The following is an 18,543-nucleotide window of genomic DNA, read 5'->3' on the forward strand; positions in this document are numbered from 1 at the left end:
GCCTGATAATGCAGTTACAGAAATAGAAAACACAGTTTACATATAATTAGGTGACAGTCTAATATATGTAATACATATATGACAGCAAGAGTTATGGAAGCACTAAGATAACGGATGCACAGCTCATTTATCATGATAATGTTTTTGGAGACATATTTGCTACCAAAACGTATTTTGATAAACCAGTCACAACAGTCCAATTGATTGACGCATGAAGTGTCAGTAATGTGACTGCCACAGCGAGACATCAGTCAGTCCACTATAGACTGATAATGCCGATGATCAGAGTTCTTTAACTTTATCTATTCGACATCGCTTGTGAACATTGTTGTATGACTGATAGAGGCAGTAAACAATATTTACTAATTATTGGGAGTTTATGCCAGTAAAACGGAAAGCACTGCCATAGACACACATCAAACCTATAAGACAACGTTACAAATACATGCTATTTTAATCGCATGTCCTTTTGATGGGGAAGCACAATACTGCATATACAATATTTACAATTTTTTTTCTTTTAAGTAATATCTCCATATAATACTACTTTAAATAATTATAGTTACAATCTTTCTATTCACATCATTGTTAACGTTTCTTATTGTATTCCCCAAATGCATGACTACTGCTGACACTGTTCATACATATACGGTTCTCTATAAAGCTAAACCATTATTTTGGATCCGCTAATGAATCGTATGATCCTCCATGATAAATCACAGTTATCAGGCGACAGTTGAAATGTTATAGAAATATACTGTAGATTGCAAGCTCTCCGGAACAGTCCGACCATAGGTTAGACGTCAGGTCTGTTGTGAAAGCTGACTCATCATCTATTATGAAATGGGGAGTTAGGGGATAGGGCTGCTAGAACACAAGAAGCTGAATGGAACAGGAGATGAATGAAAAGCTGCATATAGTGAATGGAATGAGAGGAGGGAAAGGGAAGGGGTGGAGAATTGCTGATAAGGAGGTGGTGGGGGACGGCTTTTATAATAAAAAAAACCCAGTTGCATAAGGCTGGGGAGGTTGAGCGCGCTCATGTGCACACGGGAGCGAGCATGCGTGTGCCCGCGCCGCCACTCTGATCAATTTCTCAAGGTGTTCTCTCCACGGCTGAAGATGGCGATAGATTAAATAGGAATAAGAGGAAGCCCAGCTGGCTGAGCTCGGCCTGGAAGCACGGGGAGGAAGAGAAGGCATGGGAATATTCAGTCCTAGCAGCAGCAGGATGTCCAGGGAGCAGAAGAACAGTGCCCATCAGAAGAGGAAGAGAAAACAATAAGGAGGGCACAGCCACCTTCCAGAGAGCGGAGCAGGGTACATTGAGAAGCCCAGGATCAGCAGGCAGGATGGGCAGTAGGTTCTGAGTCTGCCGGTGCTCTAGCCGGAGCAGCAATCACAGGGGGATGCTCTTACCTGGCTCTGCTTTGGGTTCATAGGGGGGAGGGTGGGGGGGATCTGCATGGGTTGTCCCCTGCATCCCCTGTGGACTTCTCCTTGATGTACTTTGCCCCGGGGGTGATTCTTTACAGCGGGAGGGGGGCTGTTTTTTTCTTGATTGGCTTTCCCAATATTCCTTGCAATGACCGGTTACTGAGTGACCCGGACAGGGGCGGGTAGGGGAGGGGAGCTCCCAACCCTCCATCCACCATCCTTTATCCCTCCATCTCTCCATTCACCTATCATCCCTCCATCATATCATCCATTCATCCCCATCCATTCTCTTCCACCACCACCACCATTTCTCCTTCCATTATCTGACCCTCTATCTTCTTGTCCACCCATCCCCCTCCCCAACCTTGGTGATGATGCCCCTCTACGCAGGCCCCCTCACTAGAGGCAGGTGACATTGTGCTGGTGGTAGGGAACCCACCACAAAACATAGGGGGTGGGGAGAGACTAAAGCACCCGGCCGCCGTTCCCCGCATTCTCCCACCCCCTAAAATATGATCAGGGGGGCTTGGATGTATCCAAGGGAAGATGAGGCCGTCTTAAAGATCTGCTGGGAACCCCGACACAGCGACAAACCGTGCGCCGACTCCGAGAGGGCTCAGAGATGGCGAATGTCCCTAGCCTCTCTCTTATTCTTCACCGTCCTGCTGTCTAATCACCTCTGGCTGGTCTCTGCTGGGGCCAAGGCGAGGGGCAACTTCTCCTATAGCCACCAGCCAGCCCGGGGGGAGCAGGCCAACTCCAGCTTGCTGTCCCGCCAGAGCTTCCCTGGGGAGGGGAGGGGGTGCTGGGACAACTTCCTAAGCAATTCGACCAAATCTGCTGCTCACCCTCCGCATTGCACTGGTGCCAGGTCCTCTCACCTGGATACTGCCTGCACCAAATTGCATCTGCAAAGACACCGGGGATCTGTTCCCCCTTCCTCACCCCAACCCTCCTCCTTCAGATCCTACGCCCCTTCCTCTACTTCCTACAACCAAAAGAGGAACTTTTTGAAGGCTTATTTTAACAATTTCACCTTGTCTTTTTGTGATACTTACTCCATACTGGACCTGCTGCTAGGCATGTCTAACCCCGACAGCCTGAACTGCAGCCTGGAGAACCTGATGGAGGACTTGGTGGGGACAGCTGCAGCCTCCTCAGCCCTCACTGACGACGAAGTGTGCAGCAATTGTATCCAAGCTTACCAGAGACTGGATCAACACGCTCAGGAAAAATACGAGGAGTTTGACTTTGTGTTGGAGAAATACCTGCAATCTGGGGAGTACTCTGTGAGATCCTGCGTGGGAGACTGCAAGGTGAGGTGGGCCAGCTCCAGCGCTGGCAAATATATTGTGAAGTCTAGTGAAATCTCGTGGTCTTTATTCGGGTCAAGATTGATATTTTGCCAGCATTGAGTAGATAAATAGATCTGATCTGTCATATTTTAAGTGGTAAGAGATGTCTTAGCAGCAAGTGTGTGTGCGTCTATGTGTGTGTGTGTGTGTGTGTGTGTGTGTGTGTGTGTGTGTGTGTGTGTGTGTGTGTGTGTATATATATATATATATATATATATATATATATATATATATAAAGGTAAAAAAAACAGTCCATTGTTTACTTTTGCAGCAGCCAATCATTTCGTTCTGCTCTTATTCCTATTATCATTTGTTGCCCATTTATCCTAATTATTTAAAAAATAATGCTTATTTTGTAAACATCCTTTCAAGGATTTTATATTGAAATATTTGTATCAATCAACTTTAATGATAAATACAGCTACTTGTGATCAGAAATGGCCCAGGATAGTACTCTTTAAAGCAGTAATAACATTGAGGCAGATGAAGATACAGCTCCAGGCCAGAAAATAAAAATAGGCCCACCATCATAGCAGCATGATGTGACCTGCACATGTTCTATTTTTATGTATTTAGGGAACAGTTGGGCTGGTAGAGAGGATGTGTGCATACCCACAGGGCTTTGGCCACTCTTGCACCGCAATGGTCATAGATTCTCTCCTATTCAGTATATTCCCTTGAACAATTAAAGTCCCAGCTTCAGTGGTGGGCTGGGCTGGGGGGCAGGGTGCCATGTGCCCTCTGGGCCTCTTTATCGATTAGTGCCGTGGGCCACCTTAAATACTAAAAAGGGCCCTGTTGGTCCAGTGTATTGTCCTCCTGATGCAGTTGCTGCTCCATTGAAAAGCTCCATTCAAAGTCTACGAGTCTGATTGCTAGGGTTGCCAGTGCTGGACTGTTCTATAGGAACATGGCCACTGGGCTCCTGCACTGAGGACATGTCTAGTGCAGGAGGACGCTACAGAGGGTGGGGCTGTGGGTGGGATGTAGGAGGGTAGGGGCCATACACCAGGAAGCAGCCTGTAGCGATCACACCCTACTTCTGGGCTGTGCCGCTGTGCATTCCACCTTATCTAATGGCCTGTGCATTCCACCTACTTCTCGCTAGTGCTGCAGCCTCTGTGTCCGGCGTTGAGATCAGGTAATAGTGTCTGTACAGGGGGAGCAGCCTGTGTTGTCCTGTTATTATACAGGGGAGCAGCCTGTGGTGTCCTGGTGTAATACTCCAGTATATATATATATATATATATATATATATATATCCAAACCAAAAGTGTTATATAGCGCCCTGTATATTAATTAGGATATTTCCTGTCTTTCCTTACAATATTGGATGGACCATAAACAATTTTAAAGTAAAAAACATTTATTAAAACATTTAAAACAAAAACCTTATAACATTTTACCCCAAGGGTAACCATTGACCACTATTGCGATCCATAAACCAAGAATTACATCTGTATCAGAAAAACCTTCTATAAAATGTTATAAGGTTTTTGTTTTAAATGTTTTAATAAATGTTTTTTACTTTAAAATTGTTTATGGTCCATCCAATATTGTAAGGAAAGACAGGAAATATCCTAATTAATATACAGGGCGCTATATAACACTTTTGGTTTGGATATTGGCTTTTCGATCTCTCTAGTAGGGGATCAAGTGTTATCAAGCGACCGACACAGCATAGCGCAAATTCTGGAGATATTGTACATTATATATATATATATATATATATATATATATAATATATATATCTCAAATAAATGAAGCACGTCACTCCGGGTCTTGTATCAGGTGAAAACAAAGTTTTACTGTATATATATATATATATATATATATATATATATATATATATATATATATATATATATATATATATATATATATATATATATATATATATATATATATATATATATATATATATAAAATCCAGTTGGTATAATCAACTCCAGGCCTAATCTTTTTTTTATTAATACATATTTTTTCAATGAAAAACCTCCATTTAGTGATGCGCTGTTACTTATGGGCCAGTGCACTAGACTTGCCCCCCCCCCCCTTCCCAAGCTAAAAGTTGTCAGCCAGCCCCTGCCCAGGTTCATGTGATCCTCATTCCAGGCCCTGATGGTAATGCTTGTATTTAAGTAACAACTTGAATGCCAATGGATGCTCTGCTAATAGTTGGCTGAGTTTAAAGCCAGATACACACTAGATCCATTCAACGGGATATTGTCACTGATTTCCACGGAACTCGCAGCCAAACGATATAGAGCATACACACTGAATGATATTGTTAACAAAATCGTTCAGTGATATAACTCGGCCCCACGGCTGAACATACAGTCGTTTCTGATACAGACAAACTGAACTGCATATGCAGATGATAGAGGACATAATTAACGACCCCCAGGAGCACACATCATTAAAGATATTTTGAATGTACACACTGAGCGATATTTAAATTATATTACTCAAGAGTGACAAAATGAGCAATATCATTTAAAATATCACTCAGTGTGTATAGCGCTTAACAATTTTCAATCAGCAACAGCTTATTTTGTTACTTATTTTTGCAGTAGAAAAACAAACATTAAGTTTTTTTACACGTATCACCTTGGAAGAAGGCAGATGCTCTTAAAAGTTTTATTCTTTTACAATATGTTAAATGGCATTGTTTTAATTATGCAATAAAAAAAATGTATATATTATTTTTTATTTAAAAGAAACTGATGCTTGGTCACTTTAGTAATTGGTTAATCTAAATCTAGGCTCTCAGACTGATATAAGTACCCCAAGGCATACATCAGATAGATTAAATCGGTTCTTTAGTTTATTAAGTATAGCTTAAATTAACATTATATTTAGTGAGGAATAACACACTCTTTCTTGATTCAATTTCTTGATTTTATTTATTAATTAGATTGACCATAGTGTATGGCCATTTTTAAAAGTCTAAAATGTATCAGTTTGCCTATTTCTGTGTTAGGGGGTACTTAGTATAAGCAAACACCGGTTAGCGTATTCTTGGCAAATGTTAACATTTGTAAAGTGATTGACACTTCCAAAGTTGGTGACTGTACAACATAAACCTCTTATATACTTAACATTACCAAAAAATAGTTCACATTGAATCTATAAGAGGTTTTTGTTGTATAGTGACCAACTTGGGTAGCACCAGTCACTATACACATTTTGTTAAGCCAGTGCACTGCCAAAAAGCTCCTGTTTTCTCTTCTCTTACAAGTAGATGATACCCTACAGTTTGAGGTAGCACTGCAGCACCCTTTAAATAAAGAGTTTTGAAACTTTTTTTCCAGGACAATAACTAACAAGGTATTTGTAAAATAAGACTCAATACAGGACATCAGTTATGTTTTGCAGGACAATACCCTTTCTATTGGTAAACATATGTGGACACACACATATGAAAACAAAATTGAGAAACTTCAACATCAGTTGTAAAAAGTGCTTTATATAAACATACATTCTAAGCAACTTTTGTGAACCTGGATATGCTAACAAATAAATGATCAACCTATGTTTTTCCCTTGGTGCATACTTATAGGGCCTTATTCTAGTTCACTCTTTCTGACAAAATTCTTCTTAGATGGACAAAACCATGTGCACTGCAGGGGACAGATGTAAAATGTGCAGAGAGAATTAGATTTGGGTGAGTTATTTTGTTTCTGTGCAGGGTAAATAGTGGCTGCTTTATTTTTACAATGCAATATAGATCTTACTTTGAAGTAATACCCCACCCAAATCTAATTCTCTCTTCACAAGTAACATCTTCCCCCCTGCAGTGCACATGGTTTTGTCCATCTAAGAAGGAATTTGTCAGAAAGAGTGAACTAGAATAAGGCCCATAGTGTGTACAGATTGTTAGATTTGGCTTCCGATGTTCCCGATATAGTGAACATCGGAAGCCATATCGCATGCAAATCGCATGCTTTTTTAGGGCTTGCGAGCCCGATGCGCTTCCGATGCGCGCTCCCGTGTGAGCGCAAATATGCAGCCAGATAGAGTGCAGGCGAGACTATATAGTGCAGATCTGCACTATATAGTGTAAATTGTGCCCCTCTAGCATGTCGTGAGTGCGAGTCCCGATGCGATGTGATAGTATCGGGACTCGCATCTCATGGCAGGATCTGCCATGTGTACACACCTTTACCCACTTTATATTATTGTTATTATTATTATTAATAACAATAATCATCATAGCAGTAGTAGTAGCAATAGTTATGCTTGACGTATGTATCTGTTCAGGTTACTTTCCTTTGCCATAGCATAATCCACATATCAACATTGCTGTTATCAATGATAATACTTACAATTAATACACTATTGCAGCATACCAGGAAAAACCATCAGCACACCATAGTTAGGGATGAGTTCTCTATCAGTTAACTTATGTTCGTTAACCAGTGTCCAATAACGGAGTGCATGTATAAAGGTTCCCAACTTTGCACTGCATTGCACCTTATATCCTAAACCCAGCCCCCATGCTACACTGCAGCGCAGCATCAAGCCACAACATCACATTGTCTGCTTGTAGTTTTCTGCTTTTAGTTGTTATGTATATTCTTCTCCAGAAACCTTTCCAGCACTATAGAACACTGCATAGGGATCATGCCCCAGTATGGTATTACTCTCCCGTAGGTTGTATATCATAGTCTTATTTTTGTTTAAAGAACACATTGGAAACTTGTTTTTCTGTTCCTTTTATTGTTAGAAAATCTTACCAATCTTTACATGCTCATTTGACCTACAGACCATTAGTTTCTTAAATGAAAGCATTGGATAGGAGTACTATAATATATGAAAATACAGTATATACTTTATAATCTGCAGTGCATACAGAAGGTTAACATAATCTGGTGTGCAGATGCTACGGTTATCAGACATGGGGTACCGACTAGCACTGACTTATTTTACAGATTATTATTTACATATCATTTATATTAAATAAATACAGCTTCCTACAGACAATATGTACAACAGATTATTCATGTGGTTTTTATGATTTATCAAAAAATGTAGATTTGGCCAGAAAATGTTCATTCTGCACCTTGTGTGCTAACCGGGTACACCCAGAGCATGGAAAGTGCTGGCAAGACCCAATGACTGTTTAATGAGTTGTTATACCACCAGCTCAGCTAATAAAACTTTAATTTCCCCAATTGACATTTGCACAATCTGTGGTGATTATGCCAGTCAGACATGGTATGTTATAAGCGGCTGAGATTGGTTGACCTCTAGCCCCTCTTACTAGTCTCTTTCTGTAATGGACCACCCAGGCCGCTGCCTACTACAACAGAAACCAACAGAAACCATGGCAACTAAAACCGCCTGCCAGAAATTGCAGACGCCAACTCCTGCATTGCAATCAGGAGAGCCTGCTATCTGTACCAGAGGGAAAGAAGAAGAGAGGGGGAGGAGGGAGATAAGAAGAGAGACAGAAAAGACAGATACACAAATGACTAGGAAAAAGAAATAGATACATGATACGCTGATTAGAATATATCGTAACATAATTGAATATGTGCGCCATAGTGCGTATAATATATGTACAGTAAGTATATTTTAAATAGAAAGGTAAATTGGAAGAAAACATATATATTCAGCTACATGCAGAGAGTAATAATGGAAAGCTGCAAAATCTAAAGAGTGAAAAAGCCAAGAATGGCAGGACAGGTAGTCATGAGATTACGCAACACAGAGTGCGCCAGCATTGTGTCATTGTTTAGATGGAGACTTCAGGTCCCTGACTCCTGGCGTCTAATGCTAACATGAGATCCTTACAGCAACTAGGATTAGACAGATGTTTTGTGTAAAAGGCATGGGGCAAAATGTGTAATTCCTACTTTTGTAATATGCCAGGTAGATTACGCTGACAAGCTGTTATACGCACAGAGCAGCAATCCTTTGTTATGAGCATCCAGTACATGTGCTCATATTGATATATTTCACCACACACACACACACACACACACACACACACAGTGTGCTTACAGATTTTAATGTCCGACTGAGAACTTTGCACCAGTAAACCATCAGTTATATTATGTAGTTATATATTACATTTAGTATCAGTTATATTATGGGCTTTAGTACAGAGCTCTGCAAGGTTTCTTGCACAGAGAAGAACATGGATTTCTATACTGTAATGCAGTGGTGTCAAACTCATAGCCCTCCAGCTGTTGTGGAACTACACTTCCCATCATACCCTGCCACAGATTTGATATAATGGTTTGCTAAAACTGTGGCAGGGCATGCTGGGATGTGTAGTTCCACAACAGCTGGAGGGCCATGAGTTTGACACCACTGCTGTAGTGTATGTATGAATGTGTGCGTTTGCAATTTAGAAAGCCTAAACAAGCTAACTAATGCTGCAGACGGAAGTCTCATTTCTATCAATGGAGACTGCAGTCTGGTCCAAGGAGCTTAGCCTTGTCAGCTTATGCCATTTTCAGCTGTTGGAACCCTACATAGGGATAGAGCCTTCATGCTTCTCTACAGCTGGTTACTGCAATTGTACTCTGCGCATACATGTCCATCAAGGCCGCATGTACACTTTCAGAGATCTGTCACAGCAAGGACATTTGTTAAATAACCCAATAGAATAATTTGTTATCGCCGTGATAAGCAGCAATAAAGAATGATACTTTTCAAAGCCCCACTGACACCAATGATAAATATACAGTATCCCTTAAATCCCAGCAACATAACATTTGATATTCATATTGCAAATCAAACTATATTATTGCATTATCAAAAAAAGGTTACACTTTAATAGGCAATATTATAAGGGGGCTTAAAAAAACATGCTCCCTTCCACTTCAATCCACTATCTATGGCAGGGCTGGGCAATAGTGGCCCTCCAGCTGTTGATGAACTACACATCCCAGGATGCTTTGCATCAGTTTTGCTATGTGGCCATGCTGAAACTTATGCAAGGCATGCTGGGATGTGTAGTTCATCAACAGCTGGTGGGCCGCTATTGCCCAGCCCTGATTTATGGTCTTTATTGTGGTAACATAGCTCTGTGAATGGCAAGCCAGCGAGCTAGTACAAATATACAGTAGCCATGCTTCCTAACATTTCAAATAGCTACAAACTAAGGTGCCCATACTCTGTACAATTGCCAGGTGCAATGAAATGTGTGCTCCCGTGCACATCCCTTTGCACAGCTCAAAAAGTATGTGCTGCACATACTTTCTGAATTAGATTGTATCGCATGCAAATTGCATGCAATGCGATGCGATCTAGTCCCTAATGCATACAATTATTGCACCGTGTATAGGCACCTTTAATGTTAGTGCACACACTTTTCCTTGAATTGTAATAAATGCACACCTCTGCGGTCTTCTGAATACACATTTAAATAAAGTAGGCAATAAATAGTGTGAATGCTATTAAATTGAATTTAAAAGCTAGACAAACATTGTTCCATTTTCACTCTATACAGATTAAATAAAAATGTAGGAAGATAGAAATATATGGGATTTGAATTGAACTCTTGGCAAATCAGATATGCAGGTAGCAGTCATATTAGTGCAACACATGGTTTACTGAATAGCAATGACACAAGGGCCGATGGGTCTATATAATAACATGCAAAATGTTCCATCTCCTAGACATGCTTTTTTTACATAGATAAGAATTCATGCAAACTATCAAGTTAAGGTCTAGCGGTGGATTTTACCTCTGACACCGAGCTGGGTGGCGAATTTGACGCGGCTAGGGGGATTCCAGCATGTAAAGTGTCCCCAGTATGTACTTTGGAGGGACCTCAGGGGGAGGGACCTCAGGAGATCGAGTATGGGAGATACCTGCTGAGTTTCCTGCATTTCTGACAGCAGCTTTCATAGGTTTCTATGGGGGCTGCAAAGTTGTACCAAGCTTCTGAATGCAAATCTCTAGATGGCGTTATCCTATAGGCTACTAACACATTCAGGGGTAGATTTATTAAGCTTCGCGAAGTGATAAAGTGTCTGATTTTTATCACCGGCCAAACAGCTCCTACCTGTCATTTTTCAAACCAAGCCTGTAACTTCACACGTAGGAGCTGATTGGCCGGTGATAAAAACCAGACAGTTTATCACTTCACCGAGTTTCATAAATCTGCCCCTCAGTCCCTTGTGACCATGCACCAGCTGACGGACAAACATGCATATTGACTGACAGGGACCAAAAGTTAGGAAGCAGGAGCTCATTTGCATAAAAGTATTTATTTTCACTTTTTAAATTTATGCAAAATAATAAATATCACATCTGTATTCAAAATGTTAATTGTAATAAATGTAACTGTACATACATCTTGGTTTTGTGCCGTTTATGGCACAATTTGGCACACCTTGGACGCTTTGGGATTTTTCGAAAAAGTTGCTTCTCTAATCTATCACTTTATACAAATTCTACTGCTGCAAAAAATATTTAGAATCCATCTACTTGCTGCATTTGGAAAAACAGCTAAGCCGTGTTTTACATGTTTACGAATATTATGGATTAGGGATAGAAACATAGAAACATCACGTTAAATACAGTAGTAGTGGATTTTAAACAAGTGTCAAAACATTCTCTGTGAATTAAACTTTCATGGCCTGATGCAGAGTGAAATACAACATGGTCAGAAGTATCATAAAAAGTGCTGGCAATATGGCCATCGTTTGACCTATACAGTGCATGCTGGATATGGCAAATACCAATCCAAGTGAATGTTTTTGGCATTCCAACACTAGAAGCAATCTCTGCTTATATAAATATATATGTAAGAGTGACAATTATACTGTATATATTAGTAAGCCATCGCTCACTGCATAAGTGACCCAGACAATGGAATCATGAAATAGAAATCTGTTTCCAACTGTCTTTAGCAATCTGAAATGCGCAGTTAGAATGGAACATTTTATGCAGCTCCATTTTTCACAAACACAGTTCCCCACTTGTGTACAGTATATGTATCAGGGGCGTAAATGCAGAAAACAATGGAAGGCAGTCCCCTCCATGAGCAAGCCTATAGGTGGGCACCCTGATTTCCTCCATTAGCCTGAGTTCCGCTTTAAGTGCCCTGGTACTGCCTCTCACAGGACCCCCACCCCAGAGTCTGGCCCCATGTAAAGTATGTGTGTGACTATGTATGCATATATGTGTGAGTTAGTGATGTATCTATAATGCACACAGTTTTTGTGCTGCACATGAGCCCTTGGGCCCAGAGGAGCCCACAGCACACCTCTGAACTCATTATTTCAATACATATTTCTCTGGAAGCCCATGGACCTTTTTATTGCCAGGTGATCCTTGGAGATAGGGCATATAAGCCTCTACAAATATAAACCTTGTGGGATCCTAGTCAGTGGCATACACATGCCCTTAACCAACACTGCTCCTTGCCGCCGCTGCCAGCCGATCCCTGGCTTCAAGCCTGACAACTGACAACCTGCTCGTTGTCAAGGGGACTCTGAACCTCTGGCAGCTGCCGAGGTCTCTCTCGTATGTCCTGTTAAAATTGTACTCCTAAAATGTCCGCAGCACTACTCTATCATCCATTATAACTGTCCCCTATAATGTGGCGCCCATTTTTGGAGGGACATTTTCATAGGAAACGCAGACAACTTGTCTCTGATATCCAAAGAAAAATTTAGGATAAATCACTGCGCTTAGGAGCAAGCTTGAACCTATACGGTGAGTGTGTCACCAAACACACAACAAATGTAACAATGGAAAAAGGAATACCGACAGTTTTTCAAGCTCTCCTTCTATTCATACATCCAGGTGTCACTCCGTCCTAGATGTCTCTGATGATAGCTCATGTGACATAAAAGGAAAGAAACCACATATGGTGTAATACCGTCAAGTGTAATTTATAACACTTATGGATTCTATATGTTAAAAACCATACCCTGTGCAGTGGTCCTCTAAATGAATGGTGGACAAATCACACTCTGGTTTGAGGGAGTGATATGACTCCAAGGGATACTCCAATACTCTCCAAGTTATTCCACATAGCAGAACCAGAGAAATAGGTGTCCAAATGGTGAAATAACCTTTTAATGAGTTAAAAAGCAATACAATAAAGATTGGGTGTAAACAATGGACGGTACTTGTTTCCTAGCACGGCCACAACGATTTAGATCGTTGTGGTCGTAAGATAAAAAATCGGATCGATCGCATCGCATGCGATTTGGTCGCATGCGATGCGACCGATCCGACCGACCGATTTTTCACCCGATTTTTTTTTTTTTTTCACCTGATTATTTTTAATTGCCCCCCCAAATGTTACTAAGTGGGCTAGACCCCACGATAGACGTCAACCCGAAGCGTGGCGAGCGCAGCGAGCCCGCGAGGGGCAGCGGTGCGCGTCCTCCGACCTTTTCATTCCCCTACTATCCACTAGGGCGTGGAGTGAGAATAGAATAGTGTGGCGAGCGCAGCGAGCCACCGAGCCCGAAGCGTGGCGAGCGCAGCGAGCCCCGCGAGGGGACGCGTATAACTTCACAGGTATACGCGTCCCCTCGCGGGGCTCGCTGCGCTCGCCACGCTTCGGGCTCGGTGGCTCGCTGCGCTCGCCACACTATTCTATTCTCACTCCACGCCCTAGTGGATAGTAGGGGAATGAAAAGGTCGTAGGACGCGCACCGCCGCCCCTCGCGGCCTCGCTGCGCTCGCCACGCTTCGGGTTGACGTCTATCGTGGGGTCATGGCGGGCACATAAAAAATGTGAAATGGGTCATATTGGCCCATTTCACCTTTTTTATCATTTTTCCCTATGTGAGATGGACTTAATCAAGTCCATCTCATCTTGTGCCATTATAATGGCACAAGACCGACAAGATCCTCCCGATTTCAATGTTAAAAGATTTTTTAACATTGAAGTCTATGGAAAAATCGGGTCAATCGGTCGGTCGCATCGCGGCCGATTTTAATTGGTCGCGACCGACCGATTGACCCGATTTCTGTCAATCAAAGGGAAAAAATTGTAAAAAATCGGCCACATCGTGAGGATCGTGTCCCTTAATTAAGAGCCACGATCACTCACGATTGTGGCCGTTCTAGGAAACAAGTACCCAATGGACTCTCACCAGATGAATTGGTCTACTGTGCAAAAGCAGACAAATAGAGCATAAGCTGACAAAACCACAGGCGTGGTGTATTGTCCTGGTGTATTGTCCAGTGTTCACAAGTCCCCTCCGCCAAAGCGTTTCAGACTATGTGTCCTTTATCAAGGCCTTGATAAAGGACACATAGTCTGAAACGCGTTGGCGGAGGGGACTTGTGAACACTGGACAATGCACCAGGACTTGAACATCTGCAGAAAGCATCCATGGACGTCTGTGGTTTTGTCAGCTTATGCTCGTTATTGTATTGCTTTTTAACTCATTAAAAGGTTATTTCACCATTTGGACACCTATTTCTCTGGTTCTTCTATGTGGAATAACTTGGAGAGTATTGGAGTATCCCTTGGAGTCATGTCACTCCCTCAAACCAGAGTGTGATTTGTCCCCCATTCATTTAGTGACCACTGCACAGGGTATGGTTTTTAACATATAGAATCCATAAGTGTTAGATCTTACACTTGAAGGTATTACACTGTATGTGGTTTCTTTCCTTTTTTGTCACATGAGCTATCATCAGAGACATCTAGGACGGAGTGACACCTGGATGTATAAAAAGGAGGAGCGCTTGAAAAACTGTAGGTATTCCTTTTTCCATTGTCTCTGATATGTAGTCTGTCGTAGCAGTAGCCCCTGCAGACCCCAGGCACCCACAAGCCCCACAGTGCCTCCAAGCATGGTCTGCTAGGGCTATTGCTAAGTCACTGACCCTGCTTGGAAGGTCTTGGAGACACAATATAAATGACTCACTTATCATAGGATTTTATTGCTGTATAAAGCCCTCTTTTCTTGTGTGTGTGTTCCTTACAGTAGGCACACATTATATTGTATACATATGCATTATTTTTGACACCTCTGGGGTAAACTGTTTAATTATCCCCACACCACATCCCATTACATCATCACCATGATAATATGGCAGCATTGGTACCAATGTCTATTAGTTATATGCATACAATTGCAGCAATAATAGTAATACTCTTTTACCAGTAGTAATTATATGCCACTAGCTGCAAATTAAATGTCATTAATAATGCCCAGTTAGTATGCAAGTAATAATCAAGCTATACCTTCATCAGCTACCTAGGACTATACAACCTAATGCCCCACAATATATACAGTATGCAATAGAAAACACTGTAAGGTATCATTTTCTATGCAGATACAGCCATGAAGACACCTTGCCATGAAGACACACAAGGCTCACATATGATGTGTAACGCAAATTTAAAAAAAATTCAGATCTAACTACTGTGTAAAAAATATTTGATCATATAGGTGTTCATCCCCCCCCCCCCCCCCATTTTATTACTTTGTTGAGACACCTTTAGCTAAGATTACAACTGTGCGTTTATTTTCATCTTTGCACACATGGACACAGCAATTTTCATCCACTATTCTTTACGTATTGAGTTCCAGCATGCCGGATAGTGATCTTTGTGAAGAGCACTTTTTAGATCGGTCCATAGTTAAGGTCTGGCGATACGCTGTCAAAATTAGTAATTGCTAATTGGTAGTTGCTTTTTGTCTTAACAGATTTGAATACATTTGTATTGCTCTATGTAATATATACTTTTTTTCCAGACTATTTTTCTGATACCTAAAGTAGAGAAGCATTCCCATATCTGTATTCCCCATTAGGAATTATATTCTTGACATGATGTGCAATGATAAACCACTAACAAAACACCTAGTATTGATGCCAAAAAGGTATTCTTCTTTTCATGATACTGTAGACCCATTCTTTACGGGGAGGGAATCCCACACAAATCTTGTTATATTCTAGGAAACATTTCATTTGCAGTAGTTTTCATTTTGCTATCTTTCCATAAAGTGCAGACATGTGCAGAGCCCATGCTATTGTCCAATGTACTTTTCCTCTCATCTCTGTAACAGCCTCCTTTCTTGCATAGATGCTCACTTTTGGTGGATGACCTGTTCCAGACAAATGCTCAATTGTTCTATATTATCTCAGTTTTCTAAGGTGGGTTTAGCAGTGTTCCTGGGGATATTAAAAATATTTCAAATCTCCTTATATCCCTCCCTGGTGGTTCAGTTCAAACATCTTTTCACAGGCTTGCTCTAATGCCCTTATTCAGATCTGATTGCAGTACAAAATTGTTCTCAAAATGGGCAAATCCATGTGCACTGCAGGTGGGGCAGATGTGACATGTATGGGGAGAGTTTAATTTGGGTGGGGTGTGTTGAAACTGAAATCTAAATTGCAGTGTGAAAATAATGCAGCCAGTGTTTACCCTGCACAATAACAAAATAACTCAAACAAATCTAACTCTCTCTATTCATGTTACATCTGCCCCACCTGCAGTGCACATGGTTTTGCCCATTTTGAGAACAAATTTGTACTGCGATCAGATCTGAATAAGGGCCTAAATACTTGGATTTTTATGATGAAGCTCTTGTTTGGAATTGCACTAAACAACTACAGGATCTCTGAAAGAAGGGTATATTTATTTTCAAATCAATATAAAAACTTTAATTGTGCTCAGGTAATCTCATATCGAAATGAGAAACAACATATCACACTGGGATACATTCTCTGCAGGATTATAATCACAAGGGTTGAATGCTTAATAAAAAGGTTTGTTTGGAATTTTCACACCTATTTTGACAAATTCCCTTGGCACTCAAATGGGTTAAGTATTTCCTTGTTATGTGCTTTTTATATATTATTAAGAATATGCATTCAACTTGGCTGCTATAGTAGTCATTATAGGGTGGTTTGTACCGATTAGTAGTATAAATAATTGATTCCATGATATAAGAAAATGTTATGTGGAAGATGTGAAGTGGCGTAAATACATTTTATAGCCGCTGTAAATAATTCTCAGGATGTAAGTGGCACAAAAACCGTTACAGACATCTGGATTAAAGCACCCAGTCTGGCTTCACTACACAAACAATGAAGATTGGATTTTTTAACATAAATGTTTCGTGTTTTTTTGCGCTGTAGAACTGGGGTTTATTACCTGCTGGCTAAGAGAGTGTGATAACTCTAAACAAATATCATAAATCTTCAACTATCCAAATAGAGACAAAACATACAATAAAATCAGCCTAACCACGATTGTCATAGGAGAAAACTATTACGCTGCATTGCTCTTGGTAAATATTGAGTAATTGTGCATTAGGTGTAATTGAAATACATGCTTTGTTAATTGTCAAAGCAGGATACCCCGTCTTATGAAAATGCTGGAGCTTCTTGTAAAAGTTGCCATTGAGAAGTGCGTTCATTTCCTTTCAATGTTACCCTTTATTTAAATATTCTGCTACACTCAGAGTCCTGTATTATATTTCAAATACAGGACTGTCTAATTCATACAAGTATTATTATTATTATTATTATTAAATTTACTTTCTAAGGCACCACAAGTGTTTTGCAGCGCCATACAAAGGGCATACAATGGAACAGTACAGGGAGATAGAACTTAACATTACAGAAAATAAATAACAAAAAGTATGTACAAGTAACAAAGAGCACCACAATAAAAAACACAATACATCTTAGATGCGGGGGCATAATAAGAACTGTTTGGGCCTCACAGGAAAATCTTGGAAGCCCCCCTTGTCTTGCGCCTTTGACTCTACAATGCCCTAAAGACGTTGTTGCCGGGGAAAGAAAGGGATAGTGAGAAAGATATAGAGGGGCTCCTTAAAGAAGAAGGAGAAAATAGGAAAGGGGACTGGAGAGGGAGAGAGTGCGTGGCATCGGATCCCCACAGCAGTGACGGATCTCCTCAGCTGTGCCTGGTCTCCACATCAGCGAGGCCTGGGTTCCCTCAGCTGTGCCGAGTCTCCACATCAGCATGGCCCAGGTCCCCTCAGTAGCTCCGTCACCAGGTCGCCACATCAGAGCAGCCGGGGTCTCCTCTGCGGCGCGCATCTCTGACTCGTCAGCGCTGCCAGCCCTGGGTCTCTGTGTTACCAGCGTAAGCAGAACAGAAGTTCCATTTTTGCGCCGGGGCTGGACACCAGCTAGTGACATTGATCCCTGGCAACGTCATTCATTAATGGTATCATTAATGATATTGCGTGCATATCATTCAGTGTGTATGGTCAATATCGTTAACAATGTGCGCAGCTGTGGATTGTTAGCAACTCCACCTGTCATCTGTACATGCAGCACAATCTGAACATGCACAGAGTGGTGGCGGGTGACGTCAGTGACCAACCGCATAATTGATATCAGTCAGTGTGTATGCACTTTATCATTCTCTTGCAGCACCGCATAAGCATGTTAACTATATTGCAGCCGCGGAAATCGCTCCAGTGTGTATGTAACATAACAAATAAGAAATATGAGGTAAATGAAGATAAATAGCAAAAATATTTTTTTGGGGGAAAATGGCTAATATATCTTATATATAAATAGAAATGTATTTTTATTTTAAAGAGAGTACTGGTCGCAAATTCATAAATAAACTAAGCATAGTTACATACTAAATAAAGACTTCCGTCCATCGAGTTCAACCTAGGTTTTAATAGCTTATCCCTTGTTATATAGTATATTCTGATATTTTTAGAGACAGATTATGATGCTTATTTGTGCCCATGGATGTTTTTAACCAATAGTTGTTTGTCCAACCTTATTTTAGACGTATTTATTGTGTCTGCCAACACCA

General features: G+C 41.0%; 1 protein-coding gene across 1 annotated transcript in view; it reads left to right on the forward strand.

The window, feature by feature from the left end:
• Window positions 1–1,034: 1,034 nt before the first annotated feature.
• Window positions 1,035–18,543, forward strand: part of NALF2 (NALCN channel auxiliary factor 2) — a 257,503-nt gene continuing 239,994 nt past the window's right edge. Inside the window, exon 1 of the mRNA XM_083159136.1 lies at window positions 1,035–2,753. Coding sequence (XP_083015262.1) covers window positions 1,950–2,753 — 804 coding nt within the window. The 5' untranslated portion in view covers window positions 1,035–1,949. The remainder of the gene's footprint in view (window positions 2,754–18,543) is intronic.

Source organism: Crinia signifera, chromosome 9 (genome assembly GCF_055691185.1).
Source record: "Crinia signifera chromosome 9, ASM5569118v1, whole genome shotgun sequence".
NCBI lineage: Eukaryota > Metazoa > Chordata > Amphibia > Anura > Myobatrachidae > Crinia > Crinia signifera.